The sequence below is a fragment of the Nelusetta ayraudi genome, unplaced genomic scaffold (assembly GCF_046127955.1).
Source record: "Nelusetta ayraudi isolate G7.1 ecotype Tasmania unplaced genomic scaffold, CSIRO-AGI_Nayr_v1 ptg000011l, whole genome shotgun sequence".
Lineage (NCBI taxonomy): Eukaryota > Metazoa > Chordata > Actinopteri > Tetraodontiformes > Monacanthidae > Nelusetta > Nelusetta ayraudi.
The window spans coordinates 1,306,160-1,325,000 of record NW_027466061.1 but is presented as its reverse complement, the minus strand read 5'-3'; the positions used below and the strand labels follow the sequence as shown (position 1 = coordinate 1,325,000).

General features: G+C 41.5%; 2 protein-coding genes across 4 annotated transcripts in view; one reads left to right on the top strand and one right to left on the bottom strand.

Moving 5' to 3' along the window:
* gdpd5a (glycerophosphodiester phosphodiesterase domain containing 5a) overlaps nt 1-11,536 on the bottom strand; it is a 17,389-nt gene extending 5,853 nt beyond the window's left edge. The window contains exons 1-11 of one of the 3 annotated variants that reach the window (XM_076019926.1): nt 11,437-11,536; nt 11,182-11,324; nt 8,441-8,615; nt 2,839-2,942; nt 2,630-2,723; nt 2,439-2,498; nt 2,254-2,352; nt 1,762-1,855; nt 1,342-1,487; nt 664-746; nt 213-363 (exon numbers count right to left, since the gene is read on the bottom strand). In XM_076019926.1, coding sequence (XP_075876041.1) covers nt 213-363; nt 664-746; nt 1,342-1,487; nt 1,762-1,855; nt 2,254-2,352; nt 2,439-2,498; nt 2,630-2,723; nt 2,839-2,942; nt 8,441-8,557 — 948 coding nt within the window. In that variant the 5' untranslated portion in view covers nt 8,558-8,615; nt 11,182-11,324; nt 11,437-11,536. Of the gene's footprint in view, nt 1-212; nt 364-663; nt 747-1,341; nt 1,488-1,761; nt 1,856-2,253; nt 2,353-2,438; nt 2,499-2,629; nt 2,724-2,838; nt 2,943-8,440; nt 8,616-11,181 lie in introns of all 3 variants that reach the window. The other 2 variants (XM_076019925.1, XM_076019927.1) reach the window with 2 other exon arrangements.
* Nucleotides 11,537-14,567: 3,031 nt separating this feature from the next.
* On the top strand, nt 14,568-18,533 carry serpinh1a (serpin peptidase inhibitor, clade H (heat shock protein 47), member 1a). The gene is made up of 5 exons (XM_076019924.1): nt 14,568-14,705; nt 16,011-16,631; nt 16,708-16,806; nt 17,434-17,666; nt 17,760-18,533. Exons 2-5 carry the CDS (start codon nt 16,034-16,036, stop codon nt 18,060-18,062), a joined length of 1,233 nt encoding a protein of 410 aa, XP_075876039.1. The 5' UTR covers nt 14,568-14,705; nt 16,011-16,033; the 3' UTR covers nt 18,063-18,533.
* Nucleotides 18,534-18,841: the final 308 nt, after the last annotated feature.

The window sequence follows — 18,841 nt, the reverse complement described above, 5'->3', positions numbered from 1 at the left end:
TAATCTTGAGACACATTGATTAACTTCTTTTGATCTGTTATTTAGACCCATTGTTTGTTTGAAATCACTTTCTGGCGGATTCAGCTGAACAGTCTGATAGAATCATTCTCTGTCATTAAATCTTAGAGTTGGCCTTTTTCCAAATTCAAATATTTTGTCAGTTTGGGCTCATTATATTGTGTTAACCTCATGTGGCATAAAGGGTTCAGTACCTCCAAAAACCACCCGCCTGCGTTCAAAGAGCGTATTTCAGTCCAGTTGAAGAATGAGGCATCGTCGTACTGCCTGGACGGAAAGATCTTGGTGACGTCTGTGGTCCGTCTCAGAGTGCGGTCTCGCATCAGGAAGGGGACGCCATCCACACTGAGAGAGAGAGAGTGTTTTCATTCACCATCGCTTCAGTTCTAATACAGTATACACATCCGTATATCATCCAAAACTATCCAAAATGCTTTCTGTGCATAAAGAAAGCAAGAATTTTCACACACACACACACACACACACACACACACACACACACACACACACACACACACACACACACAAACAACTGCTTCTGTAAATGGTAAGGTATTCTTTTTAAACAAAGTACACTATAACGTAGGATTTCCAAGTCTTTTAAGCCAAAAAAAAAAAAAGCAGGATTAAAATGCAAGTGATAACCTGATGGTGACGTCTGCCTCCAGGGAAGTGGCTCCTTGCTGCAGGGCTCTATTGAAGGACACAAGGGTGTTCTCTGGAGCCAGCTGGAAAGCAGAGAAATCAGTCAAATCAGTGGCTGTGAGTCAAAAGCAGACAGCAGGTCTGAACTTAGAAAAACAAAATAGCACATGCATACACACGTACATACACACATACATACATTTAGCATTGATTGCTAAATGCAATGATGCAAGAATGACAAGTTTCTTGTCTTAAAGATGTGAGTTTTCTCTTTACTCAAGAAAATTCATATCTTACTATTTGTTTTTCTTTTTTTTTAAGTCTTGTGTGTCAAATTAAGATCTGGACAAAGGCAACAGCAGGTTTGGAAATTTGCACACCTACCGTGTTTATTTGTACATGAGTGTGTGTGTGTGTGTGTGTGTGTGTGTGTGTGTGTGTGTGTGTGTGTGTGTGTGTGTGTGTGGTTTAAAATGTTTAAAACCAAAAACAGTCATGACATATTTGGTTGTCGTTATGTAAACAGCTGATCACAGCCAGCCAATGCCCGGAATTAAAGCACTGGCACATGAGTGAATAATTTCCAACAATAACAAAGAATTCTCAACAAAGAAAATAACAATCTGTTATGTATGCTGTGCAGAAATAGAAAGATTTCTGCACTCTTGGACGACTCACCATTGGAGCTCCACGCCGGCCAATGATGTCTGGTCGAGGTCTGAGGCTGTGGCGGTCCATCACGCAGGGGCAGGTGAAGGTGAGTGGTGCCAAATAGAGAACCAGGAGGATAACGATGTAAAGCAGCAGCACTATCATCTGGAAATCTGAGGAGGAGTAATCAGTCTCTTTATTCACCTTAGCACTTGCTATGGAAAAACATTTACATTTGCAAACAAAAAAGAACCGTTTTAAGGGTAGGAAAACCAATCTACTTTTATTATACAGTAATTATGCCCTTACAAATACATATTTATGGGTAGCATATTAAGCTTTTGCCATTAAATCATGCACAATTTCACACACAGCACCTTTAAATTGCTAATCCATCCAGCCCAGTCACAACAGAGAGTTTTACAAGAAACACAAGTGGGCTCTTACTGGATCTCTCCCTGCGAATCACATATCCAGCGACCAACCAGCTGATAGCGGTGACTGTTGCCAGGGCTCCGAGGTGCAGGAAAGGTGCTGTGGCCTGTTAAAGCACAGACACATGACACACAATGTGTTAATAAGCAGTTCCTTGTGAGAGACTGGGACTCGGTTGGTAATAGGCAGCGTCGGAAAAGAACACTGTGCTCTGTACTTGTCACAAAGAATAAGACCAAAATAGAGAGGACCTCTGGTAGAAAAAGATCAATGAGATTAGATTTTACTCAGCCCTTGTGCACAGAGTGTAAGAACAATGTCAAGAAACAGCAGTTTTTGTCTCTTCGGAGAAGTAAGACGGAATTATTGATGCTTAAATGAGGGCAGTGAGTCCTCACGTTGCTCACTTTTGCCCTAAATCTTTTTGGATTTCTGATTTTGGTCGCTACTCATCCAAGTGATGCCGCTTTTAAAAGACTTAATAAAGACTGAAGTAGATCTAACCTGCAGCGATACCAGTAAGATGTCCCACTCACTGCTCCACATGTCATCAACAGAGACAACACCAGAGACAGTGGTCAGCAGTGTAGCCAACACTCCAATCTGTCCAGACAGAAAAGGCAAAGAGGATGTCAATTTTTATTAGGAGTGACTGGTAAAAAAAATAGGACCTGTGTGACTCACTGCACCTTGTGAACCCAGTAGAGGTTCAGCTGCTGGCCCAGTGATATATGAAAAAGTGCTAACAACTGGGGAAAAGAACAAGAAGAAGAAGAAGAAGAAGGAGAAGAAGAAGAAGAAGAAGAAGAAGATTTTGTTAGAGGTCGTTAGAAGCAGTCGGTCACATTTTATTCTGGAGAGATCAGAGAAGGACCTTCACCATCAAGAATGTAACGTAGGTGAATCCCACAGTTGTAGACGCCAGGATGGGAACTGTCTCATCCCTCCATTCCCCAGAGCGATTGTACACCAGCCTGGAGAGGTGAGATGGGAGTCATTGACGCTGGGGCTCAGGCCACCTTGACCTCGACTTTCTCGCTTTGACACGCAAGGAAAAACAATTCCAAAACAGCGAGACAGCGGACTCACCAGTTGAACTCGTTGAAATCATTTTGAGCGACCAACCAGAAGTAAGCCCAACAGAGAAGCAGAAGGAAAGAAGTGCTCAGGATGGAGAACCATGCACACTCCCACTGCAAAGAAAAACAAAAAAGATGGCAAAGTCTCAGAGTTAGAACAAAAACAGAACAAGTTTTCACTTCAACAGCCTTAATTCAGGAGCAAACCTTGACAAGGCCACCTTCTGATGTACTGTACAAGCTATGACCTAAAGTGATCAATGTAAAGTAACACAAATACTTAGAAAGTAAGTTTTAATCTTTAAAAACCATCCCACTTGTTATGTTTAGTGCTCAGCCAATCAGAGTGCTCTGGTCTCAGGCCCTCAGTCTGTTGTAGTTCAGTCATGCAGACTCACAATCTACTGTTCTGTCCTCACGCTCCTCATGCATGGATTCATCTCCAACCAGAGACTCTTGTGTGTTTGACTCTTTCAGACACACATAGCTCTGCAGTCACATCGCAAAAGGTCACATTTTTTTCAAATGTGTCCTCAGTTGACTGCACACGTTGCTGTGGGCTCTAGCGTTGCAGTTCTTCAGACTAGTCTTGGTCTTGACACTGGTTCCAAGACCACTCTTGTCTTGTCTCCATCTCGACACTCTTTGGTCTTGGTCTCTGATATAACAAGCCGGTTTATCATTACCCGCAATTTTTCAAATCCAAGCAACCAAAAGCAAAAAAACATATTTACAAAACACGTTAGCTAATTCCTTGGTGAACAAATTCTGCAACACTGACTATCACAAGCTACACTGATTGTGATCCTGTTGACTTCAAAAATATTTGGGATCTTGGCCTCAAATCTCGACATGTTTGGTCTCGGTCGTGGCCTTACATCCCTAGTGGGCACCGCCTGTAAACAGGATAATAATGAGACCTATGTCTGGGAGGTTGTTCTTATTTTTAGGCCTGTTCAGAGTAATTGTTAGAGTGACTGCAACATGGTCAGTCCATATTCACAGAGAAGGGAAAGACAGTGAATCTATTGTTTGCTATGCTACAATACATAATTGTACTGCTTGATTAGGGATCTTGATAGCTGCTAACCTGAACACTAGCACCTCCACGGGTGGCGGCTAACTGGGTCAGTGAGGCTCAATCTGCTAAACATAATGACATTTGAAGCAAAAAGCTGATGTTCACATTACATGTTGATATTGGAATTTCAATACGCTGTACGGGCTATTAAGTCCTCCTGAGTTTTTCTTCACATTTGCATTACATTGCATTTAAAAGCAGCAATCCTTTCACTTTCTGCAAAATGTCTAAATGCACATTGTTGTGACGTCGCAGTTGGTGCAAGCCTATAAAGGGACATCAACACTGCATAGCACATGACTGCACTGTTGTTTGGAGGTCGTTTTTTTCACACAACTAATTCAGATCTTTATTTAAATTCAGCAGTTGCTTTGGAAGCACTTAAGCACTGCGTAATGTAGGTCAATTATCAACATATGGGACATACTGTATACATATACTAATGTAGTAAAAGCAGTTGAGTTAAATGTATAGTGAAGCTATACATAGTGAAGACTGTGGCTGTGGTTGGGGTTTTAAAAGATTAAAGAAACAAAATGAACTGTCCTAAAATGTATTTTTTATTGGTGACAGAATATCACCATGGCACCAACTTTTGTGGCAATGTACTGAGAGATACTTTTCCATTCCAGTTCTTGGCATGTGGGACAAAGGTACAGAGGTGAGCTTCCTCAGCCCTCAAGGACTCTTACCTTCAGTACTTAACAAGATTAGTGGCTAATGCTATGTGAGGAAGGGTGAAGAATATGATAGGCTAGTCAACATATCTTGTTGACCATTGATCAGCTTTGCACCGCAACGTGCCTGGCTCACAGTTTCGAGCAACTTATGTAAGAGTTTAGGAGATTGTACCTGTTCTTTACCTGAAAGAACTGGCACAGGGGATGACTTTCAACTGGGATGCCACTGGTGAGGTGAACATTCCATGACTGGGAACCATCGGACCAGATACAGTTGAGGAACAGCAGGACAGCAGAAGTGGCGAAATGACAAGTTATAGTGGCTGATTTTAATTGGTTTAGCGAGTTATTTAAGGTCATGTGACAGTAGGTTGTTGTGAGGCACTCAGCCAGTCACGTTGTCGTTCAGCCGAAACCAGATATATTACAGAATGTGTTCCTGCTCTATTTCCAAGTGTAATTCATCTTCTGTTTCCTTTATGATTATCATTATATATTCTGCCACTGGTAGATAAAGAACTGCATGTCACCAAATAATCAATTCCACTGTTCTAAAATGTTCAAGAGTTGGTTGTTATACCCCAAATTTAATTTTAGGATGCTAAAGACTGTTTCAAAAGGTTCAAATTGCTCTTTTTAATTATTATCCAGTCGAGGACTCCAGTGGCCATTGGAGCGTAGCATAAAGGCAAAGTTGAAAAGGAATGTTATCGTCGGTTGTAACCCATCAGCACAACTGTGTACCACACACCAGTCCTTCTCCGCCTCTCTTCATAAATACTTAACAGAATGGTTAGAATCACACAGAGTCGGGTTCAGCTTTATGCTGAAAGAAACTGCTGTCTGGCACTTTCATTGGATCAATGAGCTGTAAATAGCAACAGCAACAACAACAACAACAAAAATCATAACAATAATGATGATCATCATAATAATGATGGACACATTTAAAAAAAAAAAAATAAATATCCAGCACACTAGGAACCATTATTCATTCACACCACACTCACACAGGTGGTGTTTAGCTACATGTCTGTCGCCACAGCTGACACTCGGCGCCAAAGGCCCCTCCGACCACCACCACCGTCATTCACATTCATCAAGAAAATGTGGGCAAAGAGACAGAGAGGCTGGGATGGAGCAGGATCCAAACCCATAAATCTGCGGCTACGCAATAACATGGCTGCCTAACTGATGAGGAAGCTGATCTACTGAGGGGCCACCGTGAGGGTTGCATTTGTCAAGCAGACAAAGTCCAGCCCACTTAGTGTGTTTGGCTAAATGAATATGCAGATTTGGGTGCAAAATATTGGCCCGAAAAGATGCTAGTAAATTATTTAGCACACGCAATGTAATTTGATAAAAGTCAAACTGATTGTGGCCGTTATTATTTAGCCGCCTTGTTAATCAAACCACCAACAAGAACAAGCCAAACTCTCGGAAACTCTTGGGTGCACAATATTTATCTAAAAAGTGCCGTCTGCATCACTTTTGCACCTGTTTTTGTTTGCGTGTGCAATCTTAGCAGGCTGTGTGCAGACTAATAGACCCCACAATCTGTAGTCTGTAGTGTGTGCAATTGATTTTGTGCACATTATCTGGAATCTTAGTAAATCAGGTGCACAGAGTAGTACAGTGCATCCACACTAGCCTTTTTGCCCAGGTGTGTCAATGACATTCTGTAGAAGTTGACACAAGGGGGTTCAAATCTGCTGTTTGTTTGTGTTTCTTCTTGGTCCTCACAGTGGCAAATGCACCCCCTCAGTAAACAGACTCATTTATGGCTGAGTCACTTGGTCTTTGTGATATCAAAGACGTGCAGCACCAGTTGCTGTGGCTGCCCAGTTGGTATCTGACACAGCTGGGTATCTCGCTCTGCTTTTCAAATCTAAAGGCTGCACTGTTTCCTGTCTGCCCTTTACTGCAGCCACTGGTTTCCAGTTACCAGGCTCGGGTCGACAGGGTTCTTAGGAATTTGAGTTTGTTTGAGGCTAATGTCGAGAAAAATATCTTCATGATGATTAAGCAATAACTGACAGCCACTTTTTCTAAAATCCAGTTTCTACATTCTCAAGCAAAACTGATGGTGGAAAGACGATGAACTGAATTCATAAATGCAAATCTAAAAGAAATCTGTAATTATGACAAATAAGGACCTCAGAAAAATGAAATAAGCCTCAAAGAAAGAGCTGATCTGCATTGTCAGAATATAAATGACTGACTGTGCATTGCCATTCAACCACTGGTGTGCGGTTTTGTGTTGCCCGACACAAAAGCCTGACCTATTTTTTGGCGGCACGAAGCACAGAATGGAAAAGAGTTCTTTTATTCCTGAGGTGCGATCATGTTTCAGCGCAGCCTCGGCCCCGTCTGTCCTGTCTCACTGTCAGCCTCTGTTTGGCACATTATGTTCAGTTGGCCACATTCAAGCTGTCTGTGTTTATTTACAAGGTCGCTGGATAAGACTAACAAATGCATAATACCACTCGCACTTTGTCTGACATATTTCTTTGCTTACTTTTATTTCCATAGAAACTTAAACAAAGCAGAACTAATAGGCAAAAAAGTAAACAAACCATCACAAATCATACACACTACCAAGGCTATATGAACAGCATGACTTGCAGTGAGACACATGATAAACTATGATACCTGAGTGAGGTACCAATACTTAATGTGAGGTATAACTGATATTAGATATGACTGAGTTAGCAATACTTAAACTTTTTTTGCTTTTGCACTAGTTCAACAGTGACAAGCAGCTAAAAGGAGAGGTAGGAAACTACTGGTCACAACAAAACCAGTGTCAAAGAATATTACACACAAGCTGGACCCAAAGATTTTTAAAGGTATTCCTAAAGAATCATAATTATGTGTTTCTTGTGGTCTTGATGTTGTTGAGGGTGAATTTCTTTGGAAATTTCATGAACACATGCGCAGTGAAATAAGAATGACCTCCTTTTCTGAGGTTCGAACTCAAGAATTCCTCACTTGTTTTGACTGTTTGAGGCTGATATGAATTGTGGAACTAGATTGATATTATTTATCACACGGCCATCTCCGTTTTTATGTTTGGTGTTTCGTAAGCCAATATGGGCGGGGCTTCAGTGACATGACGAGGTACATGACACGGTAATGACGCATAATTAAAAGCAATCAGTCACAATAGCCATGGTTATCAGTTTCCTCATGAGGTTCTAGGATGACTTTCCCCCAATCTGATCATCAGTTTCTAAGTCAATTAAAGCCCATAATACAATGAAGCAAATAAATAAAATAAAAAAAAAAAAAAAAAAAAGCTCACATATGTATTGTGCTGGCTTTTTTAAAATTTTTTATTCAGTCTCTGAGCATGAAAACCTTAACCCAACTGAGATCTGTTGTGAGCAGATACTCAACAACAAATGGCAATTTGCATCTGGTGTATACTGAAGTCTGTAGCATATTGAGATACCTGGATCACAGCAAAGCACAAATGGTATCAAAAAGTAAGCAAGAAATCAATAAATAGTCATTAAAGAGGTTTAGTCAAATGAATATCATACCAAGTCACTTCACGGTCAAACCTCCATCTCTTATTGCATGTGTTCACATTTGAACTTTTGCAGTTGGACAATCTCAGGTAATACTTTCGGGGCTGAAGAACCATGGCTATCCTCAGGGGTAAATACATATATATAACATATACATATAACAGCTGGACAATAGGCTGTTAATCAATACTTCTTCAATGAGAGCCACCAGTTTCATTATTCAAGATTATGTCACTGTATCAAGAGGTAAAGGAAAAACATTGGTATATATTTCTTTTTAACTACAGTGCACACCGTGACCGCTGACATTTGCCTTACCCTGGAGCTGTCTTCTTGGGAGCGCTGGTAGCGTTTCCAGCGGCAACCATAGATCCCAGTGACAAAGGACACGAAGAACTGCTTCTCATAGACCTGCAAGGGTTGGTGTTTCACCATGCTCCTTCAGCCTCGACGCTCCGCCAGTCCGATAGCATCCCACAAGCGGCAAGGAACCCTGAGAAAAGATCGGCTTTCAAAGAGGATTCGGGCTGCATCGGCTCAAACACAACTGCGACGGCGTGCGACATCACGTTACGGAGGCATATTTGTCACAACACACAGTGAAGGTGTTTGCAGGGACGACATCACCGAAAGGACACTGGTCAGAGTTGAGTCATGTCTGAGGATAGACGTCGCGCAATAACATGCTGCAGTGAAAGGACGGGTCAACAGGAGATTTAGAACTTAGCCCTTTGACAAGCGGAGCAACACTCAGGAGAGAAAACAGTGGATTAGAGCAGAGAAGTTTCCATTAGGTCGACAATAAAAACATGTCATTTGTCGTCTCACGTCCTCAAGATAAACTCGGTCTGATGAGCTATGCTTCCCCTTGTCTTATCCTTGTCTTATGACGGCATAGCCTGCAGATAGCATCGCTAATTTTACCACTTAGGGCGGCAGTGGCTTTTGGTTTGACAATATATTATTATAACCACCACTGACTGCTGGCACTCACATCTTCACAACTGAGGGGTTCGAAGGCCACTTTTAAAACGCTCATCTTTTGCTTTTTCAGTGGTGCTAAAGTTGCAATGTTGTGCTCGTCCTACAGTAAACAGATGAGTCCAGGAATCACAGAAATCTTCCCTGGTACACAAAGGATTCAGCTGAAGCGTGCGAAGGGTGTGAACAAATGTCTAGTGTAGGTAGATAAGGGGCAGAGTTTGACTTGTTCGCTTTTAAACATTTAAAAGGAATGAGAATGTTCATAGTGCACGCTACAAGAATGTATCAAGGCAAAAGGTGAAATGTGAGCAACACTCAGACGTGGAGCCAGAGCTGAGGAACCTGCACTTGCCTGATGATACGGCATCACACCAGTAATACTGGCAACTTGGTGAGACAGGAAAGTGAAGGGTTTTACTCTCAGTAGCAGGTTGTTTCAATCAGGCATGTGTTTTCTTATGTGCTATTTATTTTAACATGATGCCTATGGTTTTTTCTTTGAGCTTTTACAACACGCTGTCTGAAGGAGCGTCTATTAGGTTTCATTAGAAAGAAAGAAAGATAATGGACTGGAATGTTATTGCTGCTTTTACAGCCACTCTCGAGCTTTCTAGCTAGTGCTCTCATTCAGCCGAGCTCACCTGCACTCAGCCCATGACAAAGCACTGTGTTGTGGGCTTTCAGCTGGCCTGGCTTTAGGCCAGTTTGCTCTCGTGAGTCTGACTTCCACCTCAAAAGTCTCAACAGCTGGAATCACAGACCATATATATATATATATCTATATATATATATATAAGTATATATAGAGATATATATAATGATATATTTCTTAACCAAAACCAGGTATGGACTCACTGAATGAAAAATAATTGAATAATGAATCATATTTCACAGATTAATTAATTTTTCCAACCAATCAAAAGATCAGTTATGCTAGGTTATAATTAGCCCTCTATTTCAGTCACTGTCGCCTCTTTCCATCGTCCATCTTTTACTTCTTCATTAAATTTGGATAAGAATTAATAGCATCCTTAATCTTTCAGCGGATTTCGCCGAAAATAGTTTCCTCATTATCAGCAGAATGGGGCAAACTCTTGACAAACCTGTTACACTTTTCTTTTTTTAAGCGACAACCGTCTTTCAGCAAGACTGAATTTCAGCCATCAATAAACACGTCAGGCTGCTGGTTACCCTCCGTTTCCTGACGTCCACAACGTTAGCCGGAGGAGCTTCATCAAAGACGGTGTTATGGCCCAGTGGACAATGTGAACGACTCAGCATGAGGAAGGACACTGCTAGTTAGATAGGACTAAACAGATTCAGGAAGACAAAAGGGCAGACCGGGAGGGGGGGGGGGGATTAAAAGGTGGATCCATCCAACGTTGCTGCCTCTCCTGTGAACCCATTCTAGTCAAGTGACCCCAGTACAGTTGGAAAGCTACAATCAATCTGTAATCTGTAATCAAGAATTCCCAGGTCGACTGTCATTCCAAACACTCCACCCTCAGCCACCTTACATTTGATTCCTTCCAGGAGATGTTTCTAAATCCTCTCTCACTCACAGAGGAACCAATTCTCCAATCATCCTTTTAAATAATGAGGTCCTGCAAACCATCAGTGGAACCCCGTTCTTATCAACGGCTCGCAGCTCATGGAGCTGCATTAGAATTTGATTATATGTGACCGATCAAATCTACACACTATAATTAAGACTGATGTGTTTGTGCCTTTACTCAATGTTCCGGATTTAAACTGCCATACGAGTGACTTGGGCAACACTTGAATTTTCTTAAGCAGGTGGCAGAGTGCAGCGGCATAGTAAACAATGAATTAAAGTCTTGTTTGCATCTAGGACTCGTAAAGCCTGTAAAGAGGATGGACTGGGATGATGAGACGATGAGAGGGGACTGTGTGTAAACTCAACCAACACAGAATAAAGAAAGAAACACAAAACAAATGAACACAATTTTTTTTTTTTTTTTTTTTTTCCCCAGTTGGTCAAGTTAAGTAAACACATTTTTAAAGCGGCGCTACCCCATTCTGTCAAAGTGACCCAAACATATTCAAGCACACACCTGCTTCGACTCTTCGACGTGACTCGCGGACGGTGCTGAAAACGACGAGTGGCCAACCGGTCGATCACTTTTCTCCCGTAGGTGTCGACATGCTGTCCCGTCGCCTCCTCGCCGTCACGCTGTCCCGCAAGTCCACAAAGTTTCTGTCGGCGGCCGTTCGACGCACAGAAAAGGTCCGCATGAGCCCACTTTGAAAATGTTAAGAGTGCGAGCTGAATGAAAGATGGCAGACTTGGATAAATGATGGGACTGAACCTGGAGGAGTCTTTGCTCCGTCGGCGGCTAGTTAGTCCGTAATCCTCGCGCTCGGCACGGCGGGGAGGGGGGCGGAGCTGAGGTGTGGAGGGTTGGGGAGGGACACACACGCACACGCACACGCACGCACGCGCGCGCGCGCACACACACACACACACACACACACACACACAAAGCGAGAGAGGGGATCTGATGGCAGCCACGTGGCCAGACAAATGGGTTTTAACTCAACTCTGCCTATAGTGTAAAATTCTACACTATTCAAACTCTTGGAAGGACTCTCATGTTTTGCTTCTAGTCCACGATAAACCATGAGAGCAGCCTAAGTCCTCAATCTTGTCTGTGTTTCTGGTGACATGACAGCTTCAATTCAACCAGAGGAGAGCAGAGCATGAGTAAAACCATGGCTCAACACTAGGAAGGCCTTTCACCCTCTATTCACTCCACAGCATCATAAACCTAAACTTACATCATAAAAAAATAACTAGTGCACGTAAGAGTAATAGCTGTTCTTTCTTCGTGTTTTTCATTTTTCCAGCCTCTTCTTCATCACTTCAGACTTAATTTGCCATATCATTAAACATATCACATTTTCTTTAATTATTCTCACAGGATCAAATATTATAGACATATTTAAAAAAAAAAAACAATTATATTTGTTTGGTTTGTAACTGCAGTGTGGCTAGTCTTAAGTGATAAAAAAAAAAAAAAAAATCAGCAACAGTCGCTTTAATGATGGTTCGGCTGTCTGCAGTGCCGCTACTGTGTACCATCAGACGTACAGTAATGTCACTGTCCGTCAGTGTAATGACAGCGGTCTTAATGTTACGCAATGCTGTTCTGATTGCTGAGCAAATGCATAAAATAATTCAAATGTTGCTATTTTCTCCTTCTTACTTTTTGTTGTACTGGGATTTGGAGTGCCACTGTTTACTATTCACTTCATATGAAGAAAATTTGCAATAAACGCAAGTCGTCACGTTGCAACAATAACTGAAATTACACATTACACATACTTTCATGCAAAGGTCAATGTCATGTGTCAAATAAACCTCTTCATTTTCAATAAACTATATAGAGAGGAATTGGGAAGGACATCATTTAGAGTTCACCTTTAATATATGGTGCTCATCATTTTTTTTAAATGTACATAATACGTAGTTAATGCAGTCTTCTTTGCTGTATCTTCTTCCTTCTCCACACTCTGGGGGACGTCACAATACAAGGTCCGAGACACCAACCAGGTTCCTGAGGCAGTGCAGATGAGTAGCGCCTTGTCGGTGATCTATTCCAGGCGCAGCACTCAGAGATTAACCGTTAGCTTTGGATAATTACGTCAGATCCCTTTAATCCTAAACATTTAGCAGTGGCAGTGATTGTACCTCGACTGGAACGTATCTCTTGCTGACAATGTGCTTCTGGCACTGTGATGGACTCATTTGCTGGGGGGTGGGGGGGGCGGGATGTAAAGAAGTATCAAATGTAAGAAGAAAGCAAGCAAAAAAGGAAGCAAGAGAGAAAATAAAAACAAACTTAGATGTCATTATAAACTGTTTTAGTTTTGGAATCTCTATAGTCTACCGTCGTCCACTTCACATCTTCTAACACAAAAGTCATAAAGAATGAACAGTTAGCAGTGGCTATCAAATTCCCTGTAACATTTCAGTTACTGCTCTAGTTACATGAGCCAGCGTACTGTTCTCTTTTTCATTTGTAGTTCTTTGTCACCCTCTAGTGGTGTGTTCTGCTGCAAGTCACCTTCTCATCCAGCAGGGGGCTTTTTTTTTGTTGCTGTTATTGCGTGTCACAACTGAATACCAAAGCAGAATTCTGTCCTGATCATTCCGTTATTTTCAATAAAGACCAACATGTTAAGATTCCAGCAGGGGGTTTCTAAGTAGGTCCAAACACACACACACACACACACACACACACAATTGATGCAAGATCATGACTCACACCTTACACATCAACGTCGCCACCTCTTGCCTGGCTATAAGAAGCTGTATATAAGAACTTGATTGTTAATTAGAATCCTTAAGTTCATTATGGCAGAACAGCAAAACATGAAATCAAACTTTCTATCTTTGCTTTTCTTTTTCTGGTGTACTCTTAATCCCCAGGAAAACCCATTAGACATTGTTGGGACAAAGAAACTTATTTTGTCGTTGTCGGGAGAAGAACAGCTTTATCGATATTCATTACAGATCAAAGTGCTAACAATGCATAAGATTCAAGATTCAAGATTCAAGAACTTTATTCGTCACATGCACATGCTGGCTGTGCAGTGAAATGAAGTGGCAATGCTTACCAGAGACTGTGCAAACAACAAAAAAACAACATTCACAGTAAAGAAAGACCAAGAACAATCTAAAATAACACAGCCAATTTTTAAAACATTAATAAATACATTTCCCTAGGGAAAATAAACAGTTGAATAGCAGTAAATTAAAAGCTGGGTTACTTTCGAGAGCCCAGACGGTGTTTCTCCGGACATGCATCCGCTGCATCTGTAACATCCTGTTGTCTGCTCAGACTTTGTGTTTCCCACACAGGGGGAGGTCACTTGAACTATCACAGGGATAATGGAGAGAGGCATTCATGGGGGTTGGGGTGAGAAAGCGAGCGTGGGCGGGTGGTGCAGCCGGAGCATTCAGCTCAAATATGTCCTCTTCCCATTACATTCATGCATGCTGATCCGACTGCAACCTTTTCTAATGATTGAGACTAAAAGGTCGCTTCTACCTTACATGCCTTGTATCATATGCTGAGTGGTGTCATCAGGTGGTTGTCTCAAAAACATCTCAAAACAAACTTCTACTTGAACAACCGGGAGAAAAGACACAGATAACAGCGGCGGCAAAAGACAAAGCTAAGGAAACGTTGGAGGACCAGGGTTGCACGGTCGAGGTCTCCGACCTGTACAAAGTTTTGTGTTTGTGTTTGTTTTTATATAATTATGTTCATATATTTCAATTCAGTGACAAACTATAATAATAACTATAACCTTAAATGTACTCGACGAGTCCAGAGCTCTAGCTGAGGTATTATTCAGGCTTTAGGACCTTGGGGAAGGGGATTTTTCTCCCGGCCCTGGAAACCATGGGCGGGACAGGACAGGAAATAAGATTCCAGTGCAGGGAAGAACTCCATACGACTCAGATCACTCTGCTATCAACAAGTACAACTCTTCACTTCATAACACGTATTTTTGGCGACTTGCGCTTGAGAACAGCCAGCTGAAGCACCGAACAAGCCTACAAAGAAAGGTAAGGTACTGAGAGGAAAAGAGAAAGGCAGGAGAAAGAGCACCCAGTCCAGTGCTGCACTGGTAGAAAATGCTCTGGTCTTTAAAAAGAGGCCACAGATACAGTTAGCAGCTAGTCAGAGCAATAAATAAGTATTTTGCATTGCAGATAATCTGCAGTGTGGAATTGTGGCATGCATTGTGGCTTTGCATTTTTGACCTTAATGTTTAACTCATATATCTGTCTAACGTTGTCTATCTAACACCAAGTCTTACACTATAGCCAAACAATGTTTGCTTAAAACTTTGCAACATACGTTGACATTTTTCCAATTGGCTGAAATAGTCCACAGTCTGCCCCATTGTACTACTATTATCACTAAATATCCTAGACTAGTTCATAAGAAAATTAATGAAATAGGCTTTTATCGTAACAAACAAATGAGCAAAATAGCATTAGTTTTTACTCCAATAATGAGAGAATGTTATTTATTTAATCTTTATCACACTTAAATAAGCCAATCAGAATCAACAACACATTAGTTCTAGTACCTCTGCAGTAGCTTGCCAGTGATTGTCCTTTATAGTTTACAGCTGCCTACATGACTCTAATGTAAGCCTTTATGAACCGAATCAGATGTCTTTGCATGTCACTGGCTCCCTCTGCTTCTATGATTAAAATCTCTATGCAGGCAACACAAGCTTTAACATTCCATTCTTTTTTTCTCTCTTACTCTGGTGCCAGGAAGACCATTTATGGAGTTAAATGTCTAGAGACTGCATTTTCTCCAATGTTTTAAAATGATCCATTATTTGCCTTGTACAGTGAAGCACCAGGAAAAAAAAATAAATCATAAAAACGCATTTGTCACCAAATACAATAGAAATAAAAAACAAACATCCAAATTGCATTTATTCTCAGTAAAATTGTTAGCTAGCTTAGCTACAAAGCATCCGGCGTATAGAGGCAGACATTTCTGATTCTGCAGGTGGATGGACACAACTTTTGTTCTTTATTTGTTATGTTTGTTTACTATTGTCTGAATGGTGCAACAAATTGTGACTAATTGTGACTTTCAGATTCATTTCATTCTGACTTCAGCAGGATTTTCTTTGACAATGCCTGCATCCCTAAATACATATAAATCCATAATTTTTTTTTTTACTAGATGCTTGTTAAAGTGCAGTTAAGCAGAGCTCTCTAATGAAAGTCAAACACATCAAAACTATTTGGCTGGATTAACAACACAGTTACAGTTGAAGTAGTTTTTCCCCTTAAGGATGATCAGTTGCTATTGGTTAATGAGTTTCTTTTTGTCTTTAACAGGTTTACCATATTACCATAACACCATGTGGTTGGCAGTCCTGGTACCTCTGGTGCTCTTGGTCACCTCAACCTCAGCTGCCAACTTGACTTCAGCTGACAAAGTCCTGAGTAACCATGCAACCATCCTGGCTGACAACAGTGCAAAAATGGCTTTCAGCCTCTATCAGAGAATGGCCAAAGACAAAAGTATTGAGAACATTCTTTTCTCTCCTGTTGTAGTAGCCTCCTCTCTGGGTCTGGTGGCTCTTGGTGGCAAAGCCTCCACTGTTTCTCAAGTAAAAACGCTTCTGAACGCAGAGAAGGTGAAAGATGAGCAGCTGCACTCGGGTCTGGCTGAACTCCTGACGGAGGTCACTGACACAAAGGCTCGCAATGTCACCTGGAAAATTGGCAGTCGTTTGTATGGACCCAGCTCTGTCACCTTTGTGGATGATTTTGTCAAGAACAGCAAAAAGCACTACAACTGTGACCAATCCAAGATCAACTTCAGAGACAAGAAGAGCGCTGTCACCTCCATCAATGAGTGGGCAGCCAAATCCACCGGCGGCAAACTGCCTGAGGTCACGAGGGACGTTGGGAAGACAGATGGAGCAATGATCATTAATGCTATGTTTTTCAAAAGTGAGGATTTATTCAAAATGACCTGTATGCATCATTTCTTTCAATTACATGACTAAAATCTATTTACTGCCTACAGCTCACTGGGATGAACGGTTCCACCAAACGATGGTGGACAACAGAGGATTCATGGTGTCCCGAGGATACACTGTTTCAGTGCAGATGATGCACCGCACAGGTAAATAGAGGCTAAATACAATCAGGTTTGTCCAAACCACCTGCAGACCTTCACTGATAGCCTTCATTAAATTATTTCAGACATCTTGTGACATTCAAGGTTCAAAAAAGGTCTTATGAGAAGCTGAGAACTATGGAAGTCAAGGACTGCCATGTATTTGTGTTATTTGAATTACTTTGTAATCCATGTAACCACAATCATTTGCTTATAACAAGCTATTATTTTGTTATTTCAATTTATCAAAGATAATGCCACATCAGTTCATCCTATATACTGAAATAAATTAATTTGTTGCAGGTGAAAGTGCCTGCATTTAGACAGAGGGTCATGGATTCAATCCTTAGCCAGGTCACACCAATGAAACAGCCTCAAACGGGGCTGCGAGTGTCCTCCTTGTGCTGGCCTCTAAGCCTAGATAAATGCACGGGTTGTATCAGGAAGCCAAGCCATGTCAAAACCTAAGGCAAACTTAAAATGCGAACCACGAAAAGAACAGCAGAAAGGATTTGCTTTGCAATAATTGATTTGTTATGAATACAAAACTGTCTTTGTCACTCGTAAAACATTAACACTGATACAAAATACCAGCAGAGTGGAATATTGATAAATTCTGTTTTGCTTCCCAAGGTCTATTTGAATTCTATGATGACAAAGCCAATAAGCTGACCATCCTGAGCATGCCCCTGGCTCATAAGAAGTCCTCGGTGGTATTCATCTTGCCCTACAATGTGGAAACCCTGGCGACACTGGAGACATCGCTGAGCAAGAAACAACTGGACACGTGGATGGGCAAGCTGCAGACCACAGCAGTCGCTGTGTCTCTGCCCAAAGTCAGCATGGAAGTCAGTCACGAGTTGCAGGTAAACAAGGCAGAAAGAAGGAAAATGACTAAACCATCCTAGTCTGAAACACAGCGGCCAAAGGACCTTCTAAGCATCTTCTTTCTTCTTTAGAAACACCTCAAGGAACTGGGACTGACAGAGGCGGTGGACAAATCCAAAGCTGATCTGTCCAACATCACAGGCAAGAAGGACCTCTACCTGTCCAATGTTTTCCACGCCTCTGCCTTGGAATGGGACACTGATGGGAACGAAATTGACGTCAGCATTTTTGGCACAGACAAACTGAAAAGCCCCAAACTTTTCTATGCTGACCATCCATTTATCTTTCTAGTTAAGGACCAAAAAACCAATTCTCTCTTGTTTATCGGCAGGATGGTCAGGCCAAAGGGGGAAAAGATGAGAGATGAATTGTAACTGTGTGGATTTTCTTCTGAAAATGCTGAGAAATGTTGGGACTAAGATTTAAATATCTGTGATTTTTTTTCTTTTTTTTAAGCAACTGTTTTCTTAACAGAAAAGACTTATCTGATGTTGTGTATAAAAGAACCAACAACATGTCTGACATGCTCTAGTGGTCCCTAACTGAATCAGGCAGTTTTCCTCTTGTCTTGTCTCTCTCAAAGTGTGTTTGAAATCACAATCCACCCCACAGGCAGGTTTGTTGACATTGAGTCTTCAGTGGCATTTGCTTATCTAAATAACAGAAGAATGCACAGAGGGCCTCCAGGACATCTCCAACAAGAAAACAGGTATTCTGATGGTATGCACTACTGCTCGGCAAAATACTTGAGCAATTCTCGGAAGGTTCTCAAACTGCCACAAATGCTGTACACTGAATCACATGAAAATACAGGCAAAGTTTTCACAATAAAAGACTTCAAAATGTGAAGTTTTTTGTTTTGTTTTTAATATACACACACCCACAAAAAACACACATCATCACTCCCTGGCTTTCGGATTGGTTCCCCACTGCTCACTGTCCTGCTGCTGTTCTTTCGCTCAGTAAGATAACTGTACATGCACTAAGTGTAGTTTATCTCAGGCTTAGTGAACTGGAAATGCGGCTCGGCTGCCCTGAGACCAAAACATTAGCTTCAGTAGATAGCCAGACCCCTAAAGTCCCCCTCACAGCCCGAACACTGCAGAATACAGAGTGATTATCTCACCAGTTTATCACATTAGGGAATTTGGTA

Bases quoted from the DNA above. Each gene is read 5' to 3' on its own strand.
- serpinh1a (XM_076019924.1), top strand. From the start codon at position 16,034: ATGTGGTTGGCAGTCCTGGTACCTCTGGTGCTCTTGGTCACCTCAACC. The intron at 16,807-17,433 runs GTAAATAGAGGC...TTGCTTCCCAAG, and splicing joins GCAGATGATGCACCGCACAG to GTCTATTTGAATTCTATGAT. The intron at 17,667-17,759 runs GTAAACAAGGCA...TTTCTTCTTTAG, and splicing joins AAGTCAGTCACGAGTTGCAG to AAACACCTCAAGGAACTGGG.